Below are 16,326 nucleotides of genomic sequence, written 5' to 3'. Positions count from 1 at the left end.
CCTCCGATATTTACTAAAAGCCACGCAATAGCCGTGAAGTAATCTGGCTGTAACACCAATCAAACATTTGGGCTACCGTAAAGGCTACTTTCGCTAAAATGGAAAATATCCTTCAAGAAGCTTGAAAGCCCGTCAACCGTTAAAGTGCACAGCTGTGCGTTTTGCAGAAAAACAGCAGGCGACGGTCAAGTTCTACAACACGCCACAACTAATACATGCAACTCAACTCCGAATGAATATAATGAACAAAAGCTTATACTCATCATTAAAAGGTGCTACGTGTAACCTTCGTTTATTAAAGTTCCGTTTATTGCATGGACGATGGTGAATGGGCAATAAGCAAAGTCTTCTAAAAAAATAATGGGGCTGTGCGTGCACAGTACGGAGTTTATTAAAAAGAAAGATTCACTATCAGAAAGAGGAATATTAAAATGTGCTCACAGTTCAAGAAAGCCTTTATTATAAGAGAACAATAAAAGAGGTCCTGAAACACAGTGCTTAAAACATATTTGTAATGCTGTTATCAGCAAAGACTTGTAAACATTACTGAATGTTAGATTTATGGTTAGTTTTAACGCAAACAAATTGTTTGGGATAATATAATATCTGCTACTTTTTAAACAATACAATACATATTAACATTGGAACATATATTACATCATGTTTACCTCTGCTATAAGACTGTTAAACTTCATGCGTGATACAAAATATGTCGATTATTTGTAAAAAATGTAAAATTTATTAACGTCCCAATATAGCATCAAGCAGTAGAGTAAACTGCTTGCTTAATATTGGGTAGGAAGGAACCCCCCCCCCCCCCCCCCCCCCCGCCCCCCTCAGAGCATTTTAGCCGTTCAGCCTGCTCTGCCAGACTTTGCTGCATCACATGAGGGCAACTCTTCTTTAAGACATTCAAGAAACGCAAGTTTGCAATGCTGCGCTTCACTAACCTAGAATGTGTTGATTCATGCGGAAAAAGCGCCTTTTTTAGATCTGTGCGCATATTTCCAACACACGAGTCAGTCAATTCTAAATCAAGGCACCTAATGGTCTTGTCAGAAGGAATCTCATTTGTAAAAACCAAGTTCTTGGAACAGGTTCTAAAAACATTTAAAATCTGGTCTGCCACAATGGTAAGTTGGTCAGTTTCCAGTAAGTTCAATATTTCTAAAAAAAAAAAAAAAAAAGAACGTCCACATATCTACAAACCCTTACAACACGTGTGTCTTGAAGAGAGCCCTGTGGCATCGAGTCAAATTTTGCTAAAAAGATGTTGCACAGCACTGACGCGCACAGGAAACAATACCAATTCCTCGTTTTTGCGCAACATAATTGTCTTCATGCCGTGAAATCGTAGAAATCAAGAAAATTTTAAAAAGTCCGAGGAAGGATTCCAAAGTGATGCCACACTTATTCTGAAGGAAAATTGTCCCATTTCTTTCAATTAATTCGCGTACAGAATAAACCATTCGTCATGGTGCACAGAATAAAACACGTCCACAATGTCTACCAAAAAGTCTGCATTAGCACTGGGAAGATCGCAATTGACACACACTATCAAGCTCATTAAACCATGCACAACAAAAGGAACCGCGGGCACCAGACCCTCGAATGAATGCTGCAGACAGTTTGAAAACACTTTTTGCCACAAACCTTCTTCCGTGACGATCACCCTAGAAGTATTACCAGGCTTATTTTTGATGTGAAAAACACATGAAGGGGGTCTTGTTGGCACCTACGAACTTGACTCTCAGTACTGCCCAAATTCAACCTATTGAGAAGCCTTAAGGCCCACGCCTTAGCTTTACGTGGTTTTATATCTACCTTCTTGAAGTTTTCTGTATAGCTATGGCTGTTTTCGTCTTAAAAGGGGGCGAGGGAAGCAATACGAACCCACCTTCCTTGTCAGCCTGCAGAAGACTGAGGCCTTCTTGTTGAAAGTGGGTGACCAAAGGGCGCAGATCCCTGCTTGGGTGATGCTGGCCCGTTCAGGTTCTCATGAGACAGTCAACTCCCTCTGAAACGCACCGACCTTTCTCCTCAAAAGAGGCCTTTTCAGCGTTTCTGTGAACCGCTGCCAGAAGCTCTTCCTTGCTGGGCCTTGCCTCGAGGGAATACTTAGATCCCAGCTTCAGGATGTCGTCAAATTCCGAGGGAAGAGAGGCTCCGTCCACTTATGTGGCAGCTGTACCAGTTGCTTTCTGTCTCCTTTTTCTGGGCAGATATCGCCGAATGTAATTCCACTAGGCTTCAATGAGTATAGTGAAGCTAGAAGAAGATGCTCTCGAAGCCTATACTTGCAGCCGCCCAGAGGTGCCCGAGTTGAAGGCACATAAGTCGTATCCATTCCCGCAAGTGTCTGGCTTGCCGGTACAGCTCCGACTTCAAGATTTCGCAAACACGCTTCTAGTGTCCTGCTGAAGGTTGTAGAGGTCCGTATAGCTGGCAGAATTCTAATGGTGGGATGCCACACTGAAGGCCATGTGACAACTCTCGTGCCTTACAAGTAGTCAAAGCAATCGCGCTAATACAGGAAGTCAAACCATCCGTAGATTTACGAATACACATAAAAGAGCCTGGTGTACAAGAATAGTAGTCCAGGAAAGTGAACTGCTGGGCTAGTTGGGTTATATTGCATAGAAAGGAAACCAGCGAAAACAGACGCAAACAGTCCATGATTATCGCCGGAAAAGAGTTCAAGTTTTTATCTTCATAAATGCCATTTCATTATGTCGTGCGCGAAGTGTGTTTCCTGTGTGTGCGCAGGGAATTCTTTTTAAAATGTTCGTCATCGGAATAAATCAGTTGTAAGTTCCGCGTTGTTGTGTGTGCCTTCTTCGCTCTGATTCTGCGTCCGTTCTCGCTGGTTTCCTTTCTACAGAACATCAAGCATTACTGGCACATGCTTAGTCATGTCCATATAACAATATTCTGAAATTCGGCACCATGCCCATATAACATACTTAGAATGTTCGGCGCTGCCTTGAGCGTCAACCCTCAAAGTTTCGTACATGAACTCAGGTGCTCTATTCCGGATGGGCGAAAGTTCGCAAAAATTCTGAGGATAATTTTACGGCGTCTCACTTAAAAAGCCGGGTGAGAAGTTCAAAATAATTATCTCTACATATTTGTATGATCAGTGTTATCAAAACGATGATAATGGAACTTGGCACAAAGACCCTGTAGCTACAAAAGGAAATTTAATATTTTCAGAAAGGTTGGTACTAATTATTTTTACATTATAGTTTAACATCCCACATTTATCTTATAAATTACTTCAAGCAGCGCCTAAATTATTACCATGGGAAAGCACGTTTACGTTACAGGAGTGAAATATACAATTATGAGTCTAGATTGGAAACAGCATTTTCTACAATTTCTTCAGTGTTTTCACTGAGCCAATCTAGTCAGTGAAGAAAGGTGCAAAATGCAGGTATATTCCTTGCAGGCTTATAGTTCTAGATACTCTTTCAGTCCGTTTCCCTCGCTAATTTAATCGATAGCGGGCGGCAGAGCCCACCGGCATTGACAACGCTACAATAAATCGCAGCCCAGCCGCTCCGGTCGCTATAACGGCGGCCAAAAGACATTTCATCACGACTGTGCATCTGCAAGACATCTACAAGAAAATGCTGTAAATCGGCTAAATCGTTTTCACTTCCACTAGCACTGCGGGAATGACTAAGTGATATAACTTCGCTCAACAAACAATTTTCGCTCACTCACAACAGGTAGATTCCCCAAACCGTGATAAAAGGCCCGTGAAAGAGAGTGTTGTTGAGCTCGTCGTAGCACTGTGACTATGGGCTGGGTAATGCATATTTGTTTGGCTTAAACTGCAAAAACAGCATGTCATTCTCTTCATCTTAATTATTTTGCAAAAATATTGACACAAGACAATCTCCAAACAGTTCAAATAGCTCCGTTGGGTACCGCCCATTTGTTCTCCGTCCGGTTGGATTGACCTAAATTGTTTGATGGAGGCCGATTTCCAAATTAAATTTTCAGTTATTTTCAATTAGAACTTCTCTAATTGAAAACGTTCTTTTTTTTTACTGGGATGTTAAATCAATTACAAAGTCCGCTTTGTTATCTTTCGCGGGCATCTCTAAGTCGTCACTTCGGGACATTTCGCAAATGCCCTGAGAGGGAGTTCTTTCGGATTTGAATCACGAGTTTTCGCGTTTTGCCCTGAACAGTCTTGCGCTCCTTGGATTGAGCAAGCCATGCGCATCATACACAGATTAAATATTTCGTTACAATATTTTTAGTATTAAATCAGAACTAACGCTTCGTACACGCACGTCTTGGTTCAGTATATAAGCTAGAGTCCATATCAGCTAGTTCACAACTGTGGCGAGCTGACGGCCAAGTTGTGCTTCATAACAATGCTATTTAGTCACCCCTTCCCTTTTCCCTTGCAGGTTCTTTGATACTTGCGCTTTATAGGCGTTATTTCTAATTCAAGCAATACACTACCATATCCAAAAGCGGCAGTTTGGTTCATCGCATTTGCTAACGTCTAAAGGTTCAGTGGACGAGTCTTCAGCTGGAGTGAAGATTGCTGGAAAACGTATCAACAACCTTAGATATGCGGATGATACCACTTTAATGGCAGAAAGTGAAGTGGAACTCAAGAGACTTCTGATGCGCGTACAAGAAGAGAGTGAGAAGTTTGGGCTTAAACTGAACATTAAAAAGACGAAGATCATGGCGTCTTGCCCTATCAAGTCCTGGAGCATCAATGGACAAGAAGTGGAAGCTGTGACAGATTTTCTGTTCTTGGGCGCCAAGATTACCTCGGAAGGAGACTGCAGCCATGAAATTAGGAGACGCCTGCTTCTGGGAAAGAGAGCAATGGTTAGCCTTGACCGCCTAGTAAAGAGCAGAGACATTAGTCTACCAACCAAGATCCGTATAACCCGTGCTATGGTCTTTCCAGTTGTGATGTATGGATGCGAGAGTTGGACTGTGAAAAAGGTTGACCGCCGAAGAATTGACGCGTTTGAATTGTGGTGCTGGCGAAGACTCTTAAGAGTTCCTTGGACTGCCAGAAGATCAAATCAGTCGATATTGTCGACCATAAACCCTGACTGCTCATTGGAGGGTCAAATTCTAAAGTTAAGGCTCAGCTACTTTGGTCATCTGATGAGAAGAGAGGAGTCGCTGGAGAAAGATTTGATGTTGGGAAAGGTTGAGGGTCGCCGGAGAAGGGGTAGGCAGCGAACGCGATGGTTAGATGGCATTCTCGAGGCATTGCAGATGAAGCTATGTGATGTTAAGAAGATAGTGAGAGACCGGAAAGCGTGGCGTGACATGGTCCATAGGGTCACGAAGAGTCGGACACGACTGAACGCCTGAACTGAACTGAAAGGTTCAGTGGCACTCTGGACTACTGCTTTTGCATTTGAACGCTTTACCTGCTGTTCCATGACGTACAAAGAATGTAAGGTGGGTGTCAAATGCTGTTTAAGTAAAGGGTTTCCTTCTTCTTTAGAACACACGAGTATTCGCACCTGATCGCAAAACGTACCATGAACTGCCAATTTGTATGCGCCTTACCGTCCTGCGGACATAAGCCGTGAAACTTCGGGCTGTGTGTGGAGGACCTGCGGATGTCCGAAACGTCCAAAAGCGTAATTCACTAATTGTTCATTTTCAATCTCTGACCGGTACTCACCTGTGGAGCATAAACGAGAAGGTCAAAGAAAAAAGGGTATAACTTAAAACGCAGCGAGTTATGAGAGGAAAATGATAGTCGTGATGTTAGGAGACGGAAAGAGAGCAGTGTCGGTAAGAACACAAGCGCGAGTTCATACACGATACCATGAGTTCGCGACATTCTAGTCAAGGTCGAGAAGTAGAAATGAGCAGGGCATGTAATTGACTGCTATCTGTAACTGAGTGGATTATAAGGGAAGACGAGTCTATCAAGGAGCGGCAAACATTAACTGCGTGGCTGAGGTCAGAAAGTTTGCTGGGATATAGATAGGTGTAGGCTTTTGTTCTGTAGTCGACAAGTCAGCTGCCTGATGACAATGACGAAGCTGGGTCAAAAAAACGGGCACAAAGAGGTGCCATCTTCCCCCCGCCATCAGGTTTTCCTTGTTCACGCATACCTTGCAGGCGGAATCGGTGTACCAGGATATGTATTTTAATTTTTCGTCCACCGGTGTGAAACTGCAGCTGCCCAGAGCTTCGATGCGACTTATTGGCAACGTTTTCTGCTAACTCACCTCCCGGGCTATCAACAATGAGCAGGATGCCTCCATTTCATCGTCGCATGGAGGATCAGACGACAGTCAAGTGCCCTGCTTGTATTCTTTGCCGTATATGAAGCTTGCAAACAAATCATGTACTTAACTCTGCTCCTTAGTGCAAACAATCTCCAAGACGCGCTCCAAGACAAAAAAAAATATAGGTGTATATCAACAAGATTCGAAAGGTGCGATGTCTAAGCGCCTTTCAGTGGCCCATGTGATGGTTGTAACCCTGCAAACAAGCAGGAAGATGTTGCAGTGAACAGGTTCAACTCAATACCTGTAGCATATAGCGACATTAGCATGATCGCTTCGCTGAGAGTACGAAAGTGGAACTGCAGGATTGACCAGACCAAACGAAAAAAATATATTATATGGGACTCTTTAAGAGTATGAAGTGACAGCGATAGGCTACCACAGACGACATATAAAGCCCCGCTTTAGGCAAGCCGAACGTGCCTGCATGGTCCATAGCAGTAACGTGAATGCAAGAATCCTGGCAGGCTGATTTTGAAGCATGCGAAAGGAGAGCCCGTGTTGGCAGCTCCTGCCAAACGTAACGTCAGGCAACCCAGTCTGTGTGCGGCCATGTCAGCTGACATCTACCGCCTGCCAGCGTCATCCTCGTGATTTTTAGCTCACACCAGTGCCGGCTCCGACGTCGGATTTTCAGTGGACGGGCCTTTAATGCTAAGCGTTAAAAACACATCCCGCTGTTTTGTCCACTGAACAAATTTCCAATATGTACGGCACGTCTGCACTTACGCAGCATTAGCGATTCAAATGGGGCATAGCCAGGATCGCTTAAATATGTGTTATGGGTCTTGTTAAGACTGCGACGCTATGAATATAACCCTACTTAAATGTGCTTCTATTGTGGTCAACATATCGGGAATCACTTTTTCTGTCCCTTTACACGCGAAGTCCGACGAAGACAAAAACTTGGTGTATTCATTACTTCCTCCTGAATACAGAAAGCTATATTCCTAGCAGCTCGAGGTGGTACTAGCCGCTTAGTTGTGGAAAACACAAAAATTTCGCTCCGTGCTAACTTCTCCCCATGAGCCTAATAGAGCCATCGTGAGATACACTGTGCAGTCCAGCTCTTTAAGCAGTGTTCTACTCTACTCTAGCTTCCTGTCAGGCTGAACTTCTTGTTTAGCGTAATAAGTCTGCAAGTCGATGGATAAGTCAGCAGAACACGCATATCGGCTACATAACCAGTTCAAACTGCAGCGGCCGCCACTACGTAAGTTAGCATCCGAGAGAAATAGTTTGCATGGCTTGTTGCAATCTGCGATTCAAGGTCGGAGCCGAGGTGGCCACTGACAGTGAATGCAGCATACATCTTGCGCGGCTCGCTGAATGTCTTAAGGATCTTTCATCTTTGTACACGCGGCAGCCTTCTTACGAAAGAAGGCGTTGAAAAGCAACACACAAGCAAAGCGAGCTTACACGCCTGACCGGCAGTGAAAAAACCGCATCTGCCGAGGACAAACCAACGGTGATTATCTTCATGCCTGGCTGCACCCTGTCCCACTGTCTCGCATTTGAGTTTGCACAGGAAGCGACGTCGTCAAGCACTATGTATAGAAACTTGGAGCGGTCACCACTAATATCGTCGCACCACCACTGTGACAAAACATGATTGAGATTATGCGATACCTATTCAGTCCAGAAGGTGGTAAAGGAAAAGACTTCATCACTCTACCCGTGTGCTGCGTTTAAAGCAAATGCTGAGATGATCGTCCAGCTTCGGGTGCATACGATCTGCGAACCTGGACAAGAGGAAGACAATTTTTTTAAACGAATCTTTACCTTGAAACGTGATATTCGTTTAATCTATAATCCGTTAATTTGTGCATCTTTTATCCCACCCATAATCGTTTGCATACAGCTATCCAATTATTTAAGTGCGAACCCACCCAAAAAAGATACCTTAAAGCCCGCTTTAACCCGCGCACGGATGCACTACGTGCCTGCCTTGCCTATGAGTACCGTACCGTCCTTATAGATCGTCCAAGTACCCTGGTTCTGCTCCCATCTCAGCAACCGACTAAAAGAAGCCCGAGTTGCCAGCTCTTGTCATGTCATAGGGTCTCATGACTTCACACACCCCACCGACCAATCACTATACCCGGCTATGACACCAGCCAACTACCACCAGCCAGAGCTATGCATGTGATTTTTCGCTCACAACACCACCAGATTTTCTAAAAAAACGAGCCGTTCCTGCGTTAAAACTATCATTTGCCCCCTTTGCACTGAGGGAAGGCTTAGGGAGTAAGGTAGGAAAGAGAAAGAAATTGTTTGCTAAATCTGTGCGCTTATGTTTTTCCTTTTTCTACACTTTTGGCCTGGTCCGTGGCATTAATGCATCATCCGCCCTGCAATAATGCCTTCAGGTGAAGTATATGGCAATGGAAATAGTCAGGCTTAAAAACTGGGGCAGAGGCCCAAAATTTCGTAGAACTGGCGTAAGCCAAGCGCCCTAATAAGGAATTCTCTCCCGCACAAAAGCATAAAATATGCGCCCTCGGCAGCATCGATGTATAAAAATGTGTCATTTCCAGAACTGCATTTCCGCTTCCTGTGGAAATCGCGAAATCAAACGATAGTGTAAACGTTGGCAATCTAGCCTCCAGCCTATACCATCAGCGTGTGGTGGAGTGCGACCAGGTCGCATCCCATCCAACGACCAGGCAACAATAGAGAGTTTTAGCTTACCGTGATCCGCGATACGCTACCGTGATCCGAAACCACGCGTTCCACTGCGCATGCCCAGATTCCTTGGCGTCGATAGATGGTGCCATATACTGGATGTCGGCCCATATACCTGCCGCGCCGGGACCAATCGGCTTGTGCGCCCCGCCGGCGCCTACGCACGTAGTGGGTCACGGTGGCGGATCGCGGATCACGGTAAGCTAAATCTCTCTAATGACTTGCAGGCAGGCGGTAGAAACGTCATAACGGACGACAGTAGCCACGCTTAGCGGCAGACGTAGCATCACCGGTGGTTATTTGGTAGGCGCACCCAATCTCTTACCAACATCGCTGCAAAGCAGGAAAGCCCACCACACGAACACCTTTAATGTGCTGTGGCGAAAGCCGAACGTCTTGCAAAGCCCGTATGACAGCAGTGTATGACAAACATTGCGAAAGGGTGGTACTAGCAGATCACAGTTTACAGTTACCTATTTCAAAATAGGCATTTCTTAAGAGACAACCAAGAATAAGACGTACCAACCCGCGCCGTAAAAGCAAGAATTACATCGATACGGCACTTCCGCCAAAATTGCTGCAGGAGGGCTAGGCACGGTAGCATTATAGTTTTAACGACCGCATCCACCCGTTTGTCATCTCGAGGACCTCAAACAGTATATAAAACATACCGCAGTGAGAGAAAATAATTAAGAGTTTACTACTACTGCCCCGCACCGTTGACGCCAAAACCATGTGTCTGTGTTAACGCTTACAGATTTTTTTTAAACAGATTGGTCTGGGCGCTTAATCGCCAGCTCGCGAGTTCAATTCACAATTTCTCTTCGTTACATGCAGTTTTTCGGAAGGCCCCTATAGAGAGATTTTATACTCGCGCTCTCCTATTGCTACGCACACGAGGTACGTGCGTGACGTCGCATACATGCACTACGGTCACCTACTACATGACGTAATAGCTTCTAACGTGCTATAGTTTCAGACTCCCCTACTAAACGCACTAGTTCAAAACAAAGCCAAATAAAGTTTTTCAGTCACTCAAAAAGAATTGCTTAAGAGGAAACTGCAAACCTCAGTAGATTCACAAAATGCCATCGTTCGCTGGGGTTTTGACCTCAGCTCATTAAAGGAGTCGAGTGTGTGCAAGCTAATACTGAATCACGTGATATAGTTTTGCACTAGCGTTTAAATATATGACATAACCGGCGAATAAATCTAGTTGGGTGCTCAGGCTTCTCCGTGGCGCACGGTGACAAATAGTGGCACCGATGATGACGCCTTCTGCAGAGGTGATGCATTTGCAACGCATACACGCTTGCACTGGAGAATACCAAATCCAACGAAGGGGCTGCGAAGCGTTTTTTTGGCGGCATCGGACGACTCACAGAAGCTATTGGGCGAAAGCAGTTAAAATTGGAAACATCACCAATAACGACGTCACCGTCTAGTTCTTCCGCATTGCTGCGGTGCTTCGAGGAGAAGCCTGAAGATTGCCGCGACTGTAATAGCTGATAACGTGATATCTCTGAACAGTAGTGCAAAACCGCTTGATGAATTAGCCTAATGTTTCCTATCTTTAATGCACGTATTTCCCTTCAGAAGCACTTCGTGAGCTTAACCAAAGGTTGCATATATTTTATTGCGTGTAGCTCGTAAAACTAGAAATATACAGTAAACTCTCGGTAATTCAACGTTCAACAAACTATAAAAAATTCGAAATTTCAAATTATCGAATGGCCCTAAATAACCTACAACCAATCGCTTGTTTAACGGTATTAGCCTCTAACGAACGTTTGGAATATGATAGTCTATTCATCTGAGACGAAAATTAAGCGACGACGACGACAATTCTCGTTACATCAACTGCTTTGCTTAGCGCACACTTTGGGGAATTCTGAAAAATCGCTCCAATATCGCGTGGCTCCTAGGCGCTTTTCGCGGTGGGGCCTATTCACAAACGGCCATGTCGCATTTTGATGATGCTTCACCACAAGACTAGGCGATGAACCTGGCGAACTATCATCGAATCTTGACGAACTCGGCGTACTCAGAACCGCGAATGAAGCACATGTATTCAAAAGAGAAATGTGCGTAGGGGCGTTGGAATGATGTGACGCCATTCCAAAATAGAACAATTTGGATTGGAAAACATTTATTCCGTCAAAATGCAGATGCAGACGGTCTGCTCTAGATGGCCTCCTGTCCATGGCTAGCGGCGACCTTAGTGGCCCACTCGGTGGTCAAGGCTTGAATGCCCGGGTCCGAGCTGACCAGAACGGCCTCCCATCGCTCAAGAGAAGGAATTTGTACTAGATCTTCCGGTGGAGGTTCTTCTTTATATTGCCATAGTATGTGATCATACGTGGCTGTTTCGCCACAGAACCTGCACGCGGGGTTAAAGTCATCCGGGTAAATTTTTGCTAATAGGTAAGGGCTGAGAAAGGATCTCGTCTGGAGTCTCCTCCAAGCGATCTCCTGTGCCTTATCTAACGTTTTGTCAGGTGGTGGAAATTTGTCCCGTTCCAATCTGTAATGACTTATGATATCGTGAAAAGATGCCAGCCCCTCCTTGGAGTAACCCATGGATACGAAGGACCCACCGACTCGGTTGACGAAACCTCGAGCCATGTTGTGGGCCGCCTCATTTCCCGGATTCCCCGAGTGAGCCGGCACCTATATCACCTCAATTTCTCTGTATGGTTGCCTGGTCAGTTTCAGTATTTTTTGCGCTGCAGTTGAGATTCTGCCCCCCGCAAAGCTACGGACAGCAAATTTAGAATTGGAGAAGATTGTGTCCGCGTCGGTGCTAGGTATCGCTAGTGCCACATCTGCCTCTTCCGCGGTTTCCGAAGATTTTGTCACTACCGACCGTAATGCCTGCAGCCGCCCGTGCACGTCCACCACCGCCAGTGTGAACGCTCCTCTTGTTGCGTGTTCTGCCGCGTCAACATAGACAGCTTCTTCGCTCGTTGCGTATTTTTCGTGTAGAGCTATTGCCCTAGCTTTCCCCCTTCCTTCGTAGTAAGAAGGGTGCATATTCTTTGGTAGTGGTTTGATCGTCAGTCGCTTGCGAAGGAGTTTGGGTAGCTGTGTTTTCGTGTCCTGGGGTGGAAGTTCCACGCCTATACCTAGGCGCTCCAGTGTGGCTCTGCCTACCTTAGTGCGCTTAAGCCGTTCTTTTTGCATTGTGAGGTGAGCCTCCTTGAGCTCCTCTAGTACATTATGTATTCCCAGTCCCATGAGTCTTTCTGTCGATGTGTAGTTCGGCAGCCCCAGGGCTGCTTTGTATGCTTGCCTAATTATTGTCTCGGCTTTGCCTTTCTCCGCAGCATCTAGTTTTAGGTGTGGTAGCGCATACACTATCCTGTTCAGGACAAATGCCTGCACTATCCTACAGAGGTCTTTTTCTTTCGACTCCTCTCCTACGGTTGGCAATTCTTCTGATTAGCCTAATTGACATATTAACTGATGTTTTCAGCTTTTGCAGGATTTATTTGTTTTCCCTGTTAGCTTGTAGATACAGTCCTAAGATCTTTATTGACTGCACCTCCTTGATTGGAAGTTCCCCCACGCACACGTTAAGCGGGGTTGGGGGCGCTTAGCTCCTGGAACCGGGACCCCTGGGTTTGGGTCTGATGACCAGTAGCTCTGATTTTGGGTGTGAACATGATAGGCCTGAATGACCTGCGAGCTCTGCGATAGTGTCTACCGCGCGTTGCAACATTTCCTCTACCTGACCGTCATTCCCATTGGTGGTTCAGAGTGTGATGTCATCTGCGTAGAATTTATGTCTCAGCCCAGGAATGGCTTCCAGTCGGGGTGGAAGCTTTATGAGGGAGAGATTGAAGAGAAATGGTGACAGTACTGGTCCTTGCGGCGTCCCTCTACCCCCTAGCCGAAAAGGTAATGACTCTATTTCGCCTATTTTAATTATCGCGGACCTATGGCTGAGAAATGAGCGAATGTATCGGAAGGTTTTTTTTTTCTCCTGGATTAATGTCAGAGAGTTTCTCGAGAATGGCTTCGTGTGCCACGTTATCGAAGACCTTGGTGAGGTCTAGCCCTAGCACTGCTTTGGTGCCCGTGCATTTCCCAGTGTCTATGACGTTTACTTGGAGCTGAATCATGACACCCTGTGCAGATAAATTAGCTTTGAAGCCTAGCATAGTTGAGAAAAATGACGCGCAAAGGCGTGTCCACAAGGTCACGAATAACCGATGTGCGCATCCGATGGCAACGGCACGATGACGATTTATGAGAAGCGAAATATGCTGCTGGACTCAGTTTCGCACAATGGCGGACGTCCGATCGCCTTCGCATCTGCCATAGCGCGAACGCTTCAGGTGCTCGAGCGCCGCTGTTCTATGCAATTCAGATTCAGGGAGGTCTATCTGGATTATCGCCGGCTTCGTAGATCGTACTATCAGGAGCACGTGGATGACAACCAAAGCGCGTCACTTTTGTATCGGCCGGTACCTCCGTGCCGTATTAGTAGATATGATAGATTGGAGTCGATCAAGTGTGCTAGAGAATTGTAAAGACGATGTATTATGCGCTTTCTTTTGTCCCAGATTGTACAGGGCCGTAAAAAATGTGTACGAACATGGGTCAGTGTGGCCGCGCTCCGCTCCACACAGGGGCCTGGAAGCGGTGCTTCGTGTCGTCTGCTAGAGCGCGGAAGCGTACCGTGCTTTCTCTACTAAGCAGCGCACCTCCATGGCTGTCAGTGCCCAAACACGCCTGTATGGCGTTGTCGCGCTTCACTTACTGTAACGTGCTATTCCGTCGTGACGGACTATGCTAGCTTGGGCACAGCAGTCTCTCGAGAATCTGCCGACGAGTCTGATAAGCTTCTGCAAATGAGCGTCAAACTAAGCGGCTGGAGAGTGAGCGATTCTCGGATGATTTATGAAAGCTCGGTCCATTAGTATTTACAATTTTAAAAGTAGCGATGCAACTTCGTTCTTTGCTGCTTATTTATTATGCTGTCTCGGTGATAAAAAACGCCTAACAGTGCAAGCACAGTGCGCTTCCGCGCTATAGCAGACGACACGAAGCACCGCCTCTAGGCTCCTGTGCGCCTGCGCAGCTTTGCTTCGATGCGCGGCCGCGCCGGATGCGCTGACGCTCCGCGGAGCGTGGCCACATTGAGCCGTGTTCGCACATATTTTGGATGGCCGTATCTTGACGGGACCCCCTGTCTGCATTAACTGCTGCTAGCCCGGAAACCTTTTCTGGTTAACATCCCTGCCGTCCCTCCTCCTCCCCGTCCGTGCGTCGGTCCGTAGCGCGTTCCTAGTTCGATTCATTTGAATTACCGACATTTCAATGCATTTCATGGTGTCATTTAAAGCCAAGGAGGCATGTGAAACCGCTGACCCAATGACAACCGGTGGGTGGCCGGCAGCACCAGGGATCGAACCTGGTACCTCCCGAATTCGCGGCGGATGTTCCACCACAAGGCCACCACTTCGGTGGGGGCACAGTCCCCAAACTTCCAACACTTTTTGCGAATGGTTAAAATAAAACACTTAGGATGTCACAATCCATTAACACCTGGCTTATATGCAGTGGCAGCAAAAATTACAATTTTGCTTTTCTGTTCTCAGAATTTCAGGCTTTTTAGCTCCAAGTGCATAACCACACTATGCTACTTTCAATTTACAGATCACCCTCAAGAACCTATTTGTAGAGCTGCTGTACGGTGATCCTCATGTTACTAGGCTCATCTCTCAAGTGCGGTATGCAGAATGACGATGCATTCATGGCACAATATTAAACTAATGCATTTCAGTCTCACTGTCTCCCTAAACGTGAAATAAAATCAGCATCGAAAGCAGTCTACCCAAAACAGCAAAAGCACACTACACATACTGTGAGGAGTACTTACTTTGAGCCAGTGTAATAAGAAGCCTGCACAGTCCCTTCTGAACAGGCTGCTCTTTGGAGATGTGGCTGAATGCGACAGGTACCATAAAATCACCGTTTATTATTGCAAGTTATTATATAGGTATATACAAAAATTGTGACTAGATTCAGTGTCTTGGAAGAGGACGGCTTGCAGGGGACCCGCACTTATCACTTGAGGTTGTAGTGCTGCGCTGCCTTCTTCTTGCGCGCTGAGAGCATGTCGTAGAATGGGTTGTGGCTGATGCTCTGGCTGCAACCGAAGAAGAACGCACATTCAGGTCACCGACAAAATATCAAGTGGGAACAGACACGGGCAAACCAAGAAAAGCTATCATTTAATTGAGAAAAGTTGTTCATTTATATGTCTGCAAAAATTCCACCTCCCAATTCAAGTCATCAGGTCGCCAAGATGTCGGTTGACTATACAGTTGCATGCATGCACAGTCGGAGACAAAAGTTTGCAAGACAAAGATTTGTGGAAAAACATTTATTTCTTTGTTCCCTCGCTAGTTTGTGCTCTGATTTTTTTTTTCTCTGAACGAGGCATGCATGTTTACTTACAATTTAGCACATTTCATTCACTAAATTTGTCCAACCGCACAAAAATAATTTTTCCACAAACTCGCGTCCCGAAAACTTTTGCCCTTGACTGTACACACCGTACCAAGGTAACTAAGAAAAAAATGAAGCATTTTTCACATCTCACGAGTCATGGCTTGCATGACTAATTCTCTTGATTTGTAAACACCAAGAGCCAAAATATCAGCTTTCATAACGAAGTTTGTTTGGAACATTTTTACAGCCAATGCAACACCATGGCTATGACACAGACCATGATGGTGGGCTCTAGTTGATTCTGACCACATATGGTCTAACTAGCATCCAGATTTCAAAACATAGGTGCTCTTTCATTTTCCCCCTATCTAAAGCAACTTGCTGCAATGGGGATCAGCACCCAACCACCATAAGCAATTAAGCTTGCATGGCAGGTTAGCATTACACAAACCTGCCTTCTGTGGGAAATATGGAAAGACATAAGAAACTTTGCAACACAAAGCAAGTGGCAAGCCAACTCTGTGAGGGAGCATAAAAACTTGTTTTCCACAGCAGCACAATAAAAGAAGCCATGTGGCTTCAAATTTAGTTTTTTTTTACAGCCCTTGTATGCCACCCAAACAACCTGCATTCAGATGCTTTCAGGCACCATAATAGGTTTTCATGTGTCATGTTCATTACTTGAGGATCCAGGGTAGAACAAGAGAAAGAAGATGGCCGCACAGTATGAAAGAGCATAGAACAAGGGTTGAGGGGAAGCCCCAGTTCGCTGGCCGGTCCGATGTTTCGAGAAGGGGATTTCGCCTTCTGCCTTGAGAAAAAAGAGAAGACGAAGAGAAATCTCTTTATTGAAACATTGACTCTGCTTGCGAACTAAGGCTCC

The 16,326-nt window shown here is 45.6% G+C and overlaps 1 protein-coding gene and 1 pseudogene across 3 annotated transcripts in view; both read right to left on the bottom strand.

The window, feature by feature from the left end:
- Positions 1-11,165: 11,165 nt before the first annotated feature.
- Positions 11,166-13,308, bottom strand: LOC146188545 (uncharacterized; annotated as a pseudogene).
- A 1,639-nt stretch (positions 13,309-14,947) lies between these two features.
- The window catches only part of step (cytohesin steppke), an 81,343-nt gene continuing 79,964 nt past the window's right edge, over positions 14,948-16,326 (bottom strand). For all 3 annotated transcript variants that reach the window (XM_084603828.1, XM_084603829.1, XM_084603830.1), the window contains exon 5: positions 14,948-15,138. In XM_084603828.1, the coding sequence (XP_084459954.1) occupies positions 15,057-15,138 (82 nt within the window). In that variant the 3' untranslated portion in view covers positions 14,948-15,056. The remainder of the gene's footprint in view (positions 15,139-16,326) is intronic.

The sequence above is a fragment of the Amblyomma maculatum genome, chromosome 5 (assembly GCF_055883805.1).
Source record: "Amblyomma maculatum isolate TAMU_Amacu chromosome 5, ASM5588380v1, whole genome shotgun sequence".
Classification (NCBI taxonomy): domain Eukaryota; kingdom Metazoa; phylum Arthropoda; class Arachnida; order Ixodida; family Ixodidae; genus Amblyomma; species Amblyomma maculatum.
Note: the sequence above shows the minus strand (reverse complement) of the source record. Positions and strands in the feature narration are given on the sequence as shown.